Source organism: Entelurus aequoreus, linkage group LG13 (genome assembly GCF_033978785.1).
Source record: "Entelurus aequoreus isolate RoL-2023_Sb linkage group LG13, RoL_Eaeq_v1.1, whole genome shotgun sequence".
Taxonomy (NCBI): Eukaryota; Metazoa; Chordata; class Actinopteri; order Syngnathiformes; family Syngnathidae; genus Entelurus; species Entelurus aequoreus.
This window is the reverse complement of record NC_084743.1, coordinates 15,238,312-15,249,287: the sequence shown is the minus strand read 5'-3', so window position 1 is coordinate 15,249,287 and position 10,976 is coordinate 15,238,312. Positions and strand designations below refer to the sequence as shown.

Sequence of the window (10,976 nt, the reverse complement as noted above, 5' to 3'; positions counted from 1 at the left end):
GATTAGTGACAGGTGTGTGAGTTCAAATGAATCAGGTGCGTGACATGAGGACAGGTGAAAACTAATGGTGACAAAACAAACAAGAGTGCACAAAGAGTCCAAAAACCAAACCCGAACATAACCAAAACAAAACATGATCACACAGACATGACAGAACTGGCACCCAGTGTTCTTAAAAAAGTATAGATTTTGAATTGAGAATTGTTTCGAATAGAGAGTTGATTCGGAATCGAATCATTACACCCAAGAATCAAATCGAATCATAGAACTGGCACATAGTGTTCTTAAAAAAGTATAGATTTTGAATCGAGAATTTTTTAGAATCGAGAATTGATTCGGAATCGAATTGTTACACCCAAGAATCGAATCTTAGAACTGGAACCCAGTGTTCTTAAAAAAGTATACATTTTGAATTGAGAATTGTTTCCAATCGAGAATTGTTTCGAATCGAGGATTGATTCGGAATCGAGGATTGATTCGGAATCGAATCATTACACCCAAGAATCAAATCGAATCATAGAACTGGCACCAAGTGTTCTTAAAAAAGTATAGATTTTGAATTGAGAATTGTTTCGAATTGAGAATTGATTCAGAATCGAATCATTACACAAAAGAATCAAATCGAATCATAGAACTGGCACACAGTGTTCTTAAAAAAGTATAGATTTTGAATCGAGAATTTTTTAGAATTGAGAATTGATTCGGAATCGAATTGTTACACCCAAGAATCAAATCTTAGAACTGGCACCCAGTGTTCTTAAAAAAGTATACATTTTGAATTGAGAATTGTTTCGAATCGAGAATTGTTTCGAATCGAGGATTGATTCGCAATTGAATCATTACACCCAAGAATCAAATCGAATCATAGAACTGGCACCAAGTGTTCTTAAAAAAGTATAGATTTGGAATTGAGAATTGTTTCGAATCGAGAATTGATTCGGAATCGAATCATTACACCCAAGAATCGAATCGAATCACAGTACTGGCACGCAGTGTTCTTAAAAAAAGTATAGATTTTGAATCGACAATTGTTTCAAATCGAGAATTGATTCGGAATCAAATCTTTACACCCAAGAATCGAATCGAATCATAGAACTGGCACCCAGTGTTCTTAAAGAAGTATAGATTTGGAATCGAGAATTGATTCGGAATCGAATCGTTACACCCAATAATCGAATGGAATCGAACCGTGTGGTGCCCAAAAAAATAATATATATAGTTATTCAGTGCAGCATTAGTACTCTAGTTCTAGTTTGCGGCACAGAAGGCTAAGAGTTTGTCGAAACTTTAATCAACTTAAACATTGAAGAAAAACGTTTTTTTAAACGTATGCAGCTCACAAAAAAAACCATTATTTTCAGTTTTCTGAAATGACTTGAGGACTTTTAAAGAATCTAGACTAGACCAGAGTTGCCAAATTTTTATTTTTTCCCTGGGACCTCTGTTCATGTGTGTACATAAGGCCAAATTGCATATAAAATATGGGATAGTGGCACAGCAATAAGCAATGCATTGTGTAGTTTCAAAACCCAGGAGAAGTTTCTCAATGCTGTGCTGGCACAGTTGGGCAGAAAGACCCTCATTAGCTTGATAATTAGTTTCTGGTCACAGCGAGCAAATGTGGCAGAGCACAGGCCAACGTGGGAAATTATTCATGTGACCCATAATGAAGCTGTCGCCCAAAGTGTGAGTCAGACCTCCCTCTCCTGTCTGCCAACATTCTGTTTCAGGCTACACGGTGGAGATGTGCCACGTCCCTTGTCCCCTGGACTGTAAACTCAGTGCCTGGTCCGCATGGTCGGCCTGCAGTGCATCCTGTGGCAGTGGGCTGAAAGTCAGATCCAAGTGGCTGAGGGAGAAGGCGTTTAACGGGGGGCGGCCGTGCCCAAAGCTTGACCTGAAAAACCAGGTAAGAGGAACACAACAGCTGAAAAAAAACGCAACGGTTCTCCAGGGACCATCGACTTAGTTTGTCCATAGCTGTTTCAGTACAGTAAATAGAATATAGGCACTTGAGAAATGCATTTACATTTTAATGAAGATGCAACACTTGTAGTTAAGCCCATCCATTGCCCACCCATAGTGTTTTGCACTCTTGTCTTTTATAGAGTGCAATCTGCACTTAAAGTCCACTCATGTTCACCACCATTACACGTGTAATTTGACAGGCTCGACTGGATGTCAAATTGTACTAATGGCGTCAACAGGGAAGAACACCATGTTTAACAGTTCTTGCCGAATAGGAGACATGCTGTGCAACGTCTTCCGAGTGCTTTCGGAAATCTTTCTTTGCCCTTTCACGCTCGCCGCGTCGATACCTTGTGCTGTCACACATAAACATGCGTCTTACTTTTACATTCAACGTGTCTATTTTGGCTTGAAAACCCTAAAAATGGTGCTGGGATCAGAAATGTCGGCCCAAAAAGTTTGCAGACTACCTGAAATGTAGACTAAATGGTCTCATACCCGCAAGCCTACGCCATGGCTCTACCATGAAAGGCTACAGGGAAGACACAAACCGGATTAAGGCGCAAAAACAAGTCAGTTGTATGGTTGAAAGACTCAAATTTTGAAGAATCCTGCGTGATGAGGACTTTGAAAAGGTCTTCAGTCCAAGACTCAGGTATCTATCTACCTGCACCTCAAGGAGAAACAGCACTCCTTTGAGGACAAAAATGTACAGGACGGATGGTTCGAAAGGGGACTGACGGAAGCCATGAAACCATCCCTGAACAGAAGAGGTGGTCTGCGACCCCACCTATCACCCACTGTTATTTCAACCATCAATCAATCAATCAAATTGTATGTATGTAGCCCTTAATCGCAAGTGTCTCTAAGGGCCACAACGGCCAAGGCTCCGTTTACACTGGACACCAAATCTGATTTTTCTCCCCACAAATGACACAGATCGGATATTTTTGCATCGGATTTGGGTCACATCAGGAGGTAGTTTGAATCCGTTTGGAATCTGATCTTCCACCAGCGGAATTGGAGACGTCATCACAACATCCGGTTTCGGCAGCGTTGTTTCTGTGATCAATTTCCGCGGCCAATTGTTCAGTGTATCACTAGTCAATAGTTCGCAAATAATAGGCTATATGTAAAATAAGAATATATATATATACATATATATATAATCTAAGTCTAAGACTACATCTGACCAGTCTAAGAAGAGATCTGACTAATCCAAGTCTAACACTAGATCTGATCAATCAAAGTTTAAGACTAGATCTGACCAGTCTAAATCTAAGAAGAAATCTGACTAATCCAAGTCTAAAACTAGATCTGAGCAATCCAAGTCTAAGAAGAGATCTGACAAATCCAAGTCTAAAACTAGATCTGAGCAATCCAAGTCTAAGACTAGGTCTGACCAATCCAAGTCTTAGACTAAATCTGACCAATCCAAGTCGAACACTATGTCTGACCAATCCAAGTTTAAAACTAGATCTGACCAACCCAAATCTAAGACTAGATCTGACCAATCCAAGTCTAAGACTAGATCTGACCAGTCTAAGTTTAGATCTGACCAATCTAAGTCTAAGATGAGATCTGACAAGTCTAAGTCAAAGACTAGATCTGACCAATCCAAGTTTAACACTAGATCTGACCTGTCCAAGTCTAAGACTAGATCTGACCTACCAAAGCGTAGGATTAGATGTGACCTATTCAAGTCTAAGATTAGAGCTGACCAATCCTGGTTTAAGACTAAATCTGACCAATCTAAGTCTAAGACCAGATCTGACCACTCTAAGTCTAAGAAGATATTAGACTAATCCAAGTCTAACACTAGATCTGATCAATCAAAGTTTAAGACTAGATCTGACCAGTCTCACTCTAAGACGAGATCTGACTCCAAGTCTAAGACTAGATCTGAGCAATCCAAGTCTAAGACTAGGTCTGACCAATCCAAGTCTAAAACTAGGTCTGATCAATCCAAGTTTAATACTAGATTTGACCTATCCAAGTTTAACACCAGAGCAGATCTGTCCAAGTCTAAGACTCGATCTTACCTATCCAAGTCTAAAATTAGATCTGACCAATCCAGGTTTAAGACTAGATCTGACCAATCTAAGTCTAAGACTATATCTGACCAGTCTAAGTCTAAGAAGAGATCTGACTAACCCAAGTCTAACACTAGATCTGATCAATCAAAGTTTAAGACTAGATCTGACCAGTCTAACTCTAAGAAAAGATCTGACTATTCCAAGTCTAAGACTAGATCTGAGCAATCCAAGTCTAAGACTACTTCTGACCAATCCAAGTCTTAGAGTAGGGCTGACCAATCCAAGTCGAAGACTAGATCTGACCAATCCAAGTCTATGAGCATGGACTGATGAAGTCTACTTGAAACAGAGGCCACACATATCCAAGACTAACCAAACAGTCCAGTTGCGATGGATTGAATGCCCTGAATTTTACATCCAACGTTTCAATGCCAAATGAAACTCTCCAGTCACTCTTCTTTTCTTTGTAAAACTGGCCTCTCCTTGACATGAAAACAGGAATGTTATGCGGTAATAAAAAGTAAAAAGAAAAAGAAAAAAGAATGCAGAGCAATGGTGAAACTGAAGATTTGAACGGTCCATCAAGCGTTTTTTATGTGTCTGTGAAGACCGTCTCTTAAAACGGTACCGTACTAGTTTAAAGAGCGCATTTATGAATGCAGTCATTTAAAGGAGTTTGAAAGGACACCGTAGTAGGCGGAGGTCAGTATGGAGATGAGGCATAGCTCGCAAGACGAGATTTGTGTACAGATGGTTAAGTACTCGCTAACAAGGTCTTTATGGCCCCGGTTGTAATGCTCTGAAATAACCCCGGCTACTTAAACCGGTGCCTGTTGTTGCCAAGGCCCTCACAGATTTACCCCAGGGTTAGAGCGGGGCTTGCTGTTAATGTTACCAAATTGTCCTCGTAAAGTGTGCTACATCTGTCAGAGTGGTGGCTGAAAAACTCACACACGAATATGTGAGATTCTTTCCTCCCGCCGGTACTCGTAATAACTTATTGTTGCCAAATGTAATTAAAAAGATGTTCTTCAGTTATTAGCAACGGTTCTGAGGACAATGTGACGGAACAACAGGAGTCAAAATGGATAGATTAGCGTTATGTTTGTAAACAGAGCTGATATTTTGGGAGTACCAACCGTCCATCCATCCAACCATCTTCTTCCGCTTATCCCAGGTCGGGTAGCGGGGCAGCAGCCTAAGCAGGGAAGCCCAGACTTCCCTCTCCCCAGCCACTTCGTCCAGCTCCTCCCGGGGGATCCCGAGGCGTTCCCAGGCCAGCCGGGAGAGATAGTCTTCCCAACGTGTCCTGGGTCTTTCCTACCGGTCAGTCGTGCCCGAAACACCTCCCTAGGGAGTTGTTCGGGTGGCATCCTGACCAGATGCCCGAACCACCTCATCTTGCTCCTCTTGATGTGGAGTAGCAGCGGCTTTACTCTGAGTTCCTCCCGGATGACAGAGCTTCTCACCCTATCTCTAAGGGAGAGCCCCGCCACATTTCGAATCGAATCGTGACCCCAAGAATCGATATTCAATCGAATCGTGGGACACCCAAAGATACAGCCCTAATATATATATATATATATATATATATATATATATATATATATATATATATATATATATATATATATATATATATATATATATATATATATATATATATATATAATATATATATATATATATATATATATATATATATATATATATATATATATATATATATATATATATTAGTGGTGTGGTGTGCTCACCCTGTTTCGCTATCCACACATATTATTATCTCTGATTGAACGGTGTCATGAAGTACCAGGTGCGAGAAGATCCAGTTTCCATTCATGCTAAGGCTTATATATATATATAAATATATATATATATATATATATATATATATATATATATATATATATATATATATATATATATATATATATATATATATATATATATATATATATATATATATATATATATATATATATATATATATATATATATATTACAACAAAAAATAAAAAATAAAAATAAAAATAATAATAAATAAATGAATAAATAAATAAATAAAGAATAAAAAAATTAAAATTAAAAAATTAAAATAAAGTCAAAAAGAAAATATATATATATATATATATATATATATATATATATATATATATATATATATATATATATATATATATATATATATATATATATATATATATATATATATATATATATATATATATATATATATATATATTAGTGGTGTGGGGAAAAATGTATTGAAATTCGAATAGCAAATTCTCACGTTGTGCGATTCAGAATCGATTCTCCTTTTTAAAAAATTGTTTATTTATTTTATTTATTTTATTTATTTTATTTATTTTATTTATTTTATTTATTTTATTTATTTATTTATTTATTTTTATTATTTTTTTTATTTTTTAATTAATCAGTCCAACAAAACAATACACAGCACTACCATAACAATGCAATCCAATTCCAAAACCAGAGCCAGCCTTTGCTCTGATTACTGCTTTGCACACTCTTGGCATTCTCTCGATGAGCTGCAAGAGGTAGTCACCTGAAATGGTTTTCACTTCACAGGTGTCATAGTTTTGATGCCTTCAGTGACAATCTACAATGTAGATAGTCATGAAAACAAAGAAAACGCATTGAAATGAGAAGTTGTGTCCAAACTTTTTGGCCTGTACTGTATATATACAGCTTGGCCCCCGGCCAAGTTTTTTTAACCCAACGCGGACCCCGAGTCAAAAAGTTTAGGGCCCTTGCTCTACGCTTTCATGACCTCCTGGTGGCAAAGTAAAAAGGTTGTTGTCTTTGAACTCGGTGATGTCGTTGAACTGCACAAGAAAGGCAAATCATCATTGCTGATGAACTGCAGCCCAACAACCTTAAGATGGAATCTGCGGGGAGAAAAGCTCAAAGATGGAGCTTGAAATTGTTGCTGTGTCAATCGGCAGTTGGCTATGTTGCAGTGCTGTGCTGCTGGGAAAAAGAAAAAAAAAAAGTCAGCCATCACAACTGAGACTGGGGCCTGGAGTCAAGAGGGATGTCTGCTCAGCATCTCCACAAAGCCAACCGAGGTTTGAAGCCACGGCACAACTTCACCCTGCGGCTACGGTGCAGGTGAATATGTTTGCGGGGGTCTCCCACTTGACTTTTTTGAAGCATAACCCTCAGGATTTTTTTGGGGAGAAATGTAAAATCACCGTCTTAGTGCATTCAGACTTGGCAGCGATATCCAATACCAGAAGGTTGTGCTTGGAGCTCAATAATAGTGCAACGTTGGGGAAAAAAAATAAAATAAAAAAAAGATTGATCTTTACTATCAGGAGGTTATAATAGTATGAATGTATCACTCAAATTACACGAAAGTAGGATTCAAGCCCAGGTTTTGACTTTTTAACGCTGTGGTATGAACTTTAATTAGCTGAGCGTGTTTTATTTTGAAAGTCGCTCCTGGATTTTGTCGCGACGAGGTTTTCGCTTACTGCGGGGGTCGTTCTCCCGGGAAGGCAAACGGACGACTCCGGACAGGACTTGCAGGTAGGAACATGGTTTAATTTTAAGAAATAATCAACGAGGTACGAAACAGAAAACAACCCGAAGGCAAGCGTGCCTATCGCACGCGGAAGCTAAGGCAAAAACTTAGGATATGAAACTATAGACATGAACCTCACGAAACTGTGGCATTAAACAAACACGAAACTGTGGCATGAAACAACTAGCATTAACTATGGCATAGAACAAACACGAAACTGAGGCATGAAACCAATAGCATTAACTATGGCATAGATCAAACACAAAACTGAGGCATGAAACCAATAGCATTAACTATGGCATCGAACAAACACGAAACTGAGGCATGAAACCAAAAGCATTAACTGAGGCATGAAACCAAAAGCATTAACTATGGCATAGAACAAACACAAAACTGAGGCATGAAACCAATAGCATTAACTATGGCATAGAACAAAACGAAACTGTGGCATGAAACAACTAGCATTAACTATGGCATAGAACAAACACGAAACTGAGGCATGAAACCATTAGCATTAACTATGGCATAGAACAAACATGAAACTGAGGCATGAAACCAATAGCATTAACTATGGCATCGAACAAACACAAAACTGAGGCATGAAACAACTAGCATTAACTATGGCATAGAACAAACACAAAACTGAGGCATGAAACCAATAGCATTAACTATGGCATACAACAAACACGAAACTGTGGCATGAAACAACTAGCATTAACTATGGCATCAAACAAACACAAGACTGAGGCATGAAACCAATAGCATTAACTATGGCATAGAACAAACACAAAACTGAGGCATGAAACCAATAGCATTAACTATGGCATAGAACAAACACGAAACTGAGGCATGAAACCAATAGCATTAACTATGGCATAGAACAAACACAAAACTGAGGCATGAAACCAATAGCATTAACTATGGCATACAACAAACACGAAACTGTGGCATGAAACAACTAGCATTAACTATGGCATCGAACAAACACGAAACTGAGGCATGAAACCAATAGCATTAACTATGGCATAGAACAAACACGAAACTGAGGCATGAAACCAATAGCATTAACTATGGCATCGAACAAACACGAGACTGAGGCATGAAACCAATAGCATTAACTATGGCATCGAACAAACACGAAACTGTGGCATGAAACCAATACGACGCCAGCGCGACTGACTGGCAAAGGCAGGCTTAAATAGTCCTCTGATTAGAAGCAGGCGCGCTTCCCGCAGACCAGAGGCAGGTGAAAATCATAAGTAGCCATGGTAACTAAAACAAACTCAGGTGTCAAACAGGAACTAAAAGAGTCCAAAACTAACAGAACATAACAAAAACATGATCCGGACCAGGGATCATGACAGATTTCACGCAAATCCAACTAATCCCTGACATTTATGTGCAACTTCCCCGCACATTTCAGTCTCCTCTCCCTCTCAACGGTCCACAGATGCTCTTAACCAACTCTTAACTTAAATGTGTAGGAACATAAATGAACGTTCCAGATGGACAAACAAAATAAACATAGGGCCCATTGCAAGCGCCTCCTCGAGGGCTGCCAAAAAGAGTTTATTAACTCCTCTGAAGAGCAGGGAAACTTGCGAAACAGACTTGTAGGGATGAAATAGCCTGTGTGTTTTTTCCTGACTTAACCTATATATATATATATATATATATATATATATATATATATATATATATATATATATATATATATATATATATATATATATATATATATATATATATATGAAAAATTAATAATTACTACTTAATATAATTGGATATTAAGAGTATGCGAATGTGGACTTCTACCTTGTTCAACCTTCTTAACATTTTGTAATCCATCAGAAATATTGAGCAGCTAAAATCCACCAAACATGGATAAGTGTGCAGAGAGTGTTTTGCATGTTTCCCATCATGCCTTGCAATTAAGTGGGTGTAATTTTGAATTGTTTGTGGTGATTGGACGTTTTTTTTTTAGACTATCCACCTAGTTCAGTGACCATGTCTGTTATCAGTCTGTGTCGGTTGGGTATTTTTTTATTTTTTTGCACCGTGACTAGGGAAGGTCGTTTGGTCGTAGAAGTAAATGCTGTGCATGTTTCTGCTCAGAGCATAAGTAAAGGTAGTTGACCAGAAAAATTCATATTGTCATCCTTGTTAGGCTTTTAAAAAGGAATGGTGTGGCTGGGCTAGAGTACATTGGTAAACCTCACTCCCTGACAACCTCAGTGCTGGCTATGGGCTTGATAGCCTGGGCTTTTAGCTCGCTAGTTAGCCCGCTCGTCTCTCTTGCCGGCAATCCAGGTTCGAGTCCCGGGCAGAGCAGGAAAAACACGAGCTCTACACTTGCCTGAAAGGACACTGTGGCAACAAACTGTATAAGTAGCTTGGTTCCAAGCGGAGTTGGTGAGCATAATGTGGGCACATAAAGCCTCCGGTCCATGAGCAATGAGAATGAACTTTTAGGAGAAGTAGGAGAAGTTTGTCCAGCTGTTGAACTTTTGCGATGGCCATTATCTACATATTCATGAGCGCTGCGTTGGGAGGTAAGAATACAGCTCGCACATTTTAACTTGGCAATTGTACGCGTGTGTCCGTGTGTGAATGTGAGAGTGTTTCAGCCGCTTCATAACCACCCTGAGGGCTTTGAGGAGAAACCCGAAGACGCTCCCAGCTGGCATAGACTCAGTGGTAGTTGCTCAGTGCGTAACAACTTAGGGTTTACAACAGGGTCCAAACTTTTTTACTATGGGGCTGCATTGGGCTTCAATTATAAATATATATATATATATATATATATATATATATATATATATATATATATATATATATATATATATATATATATATATATATATATATATATATATATATATATATATATATATATATATATATATATATATATATATATATATATATATATATATATATTTATATATATATATATATATATATATATATATATATATATATATATATATATATATATATATATATATATATATGTATGTATATATATATATATATATATATATATATATATATATATATATATATATATATATATATATATATACACATATATATATATATATATATGTACAGTATATATGTGTGTGTGTATATATAGTATATATGTACGATATATATGTGTATGTATATATATATATACATATGTATATACTTTATATGTATATATGTATGTATGTATATGTATATATATGTATATACATGTATATGTATGTATGTATATGTATATATGTGTACATGTATATATATATATATATATACATATATATATATATATATATATATATATATATATATATATATATATATATATATATATATATATATATATATATATATATATATATTATATATATATATATATATATATATATATATATATA

General features: G+C 36.9%; 1 protein-coding gene across 1 annotated transcript in view; it reads left to right on the top strand.

Annotated features, from left to right (window-relative positions):
- The window catches only part of thsd7ba (thrombospondin, type I, domain containing 7Ba), a 517,449-nt gene that overhangs the window by 285,001 nt on the left and 221,472 nt on the right, over nt 1-10,976 (top strand). Inside the window, exon 16 of the mRNA XM_062067490.1 lies at nt 1,731-1,909. Within this exon, the coding sequence (XP_061923474.1) occupies nt 1,731-1,909 (179 nt within the window). The remainder of the gene's footprint in view (nt 1-1,730; nt 1,910-10,976) is intronic.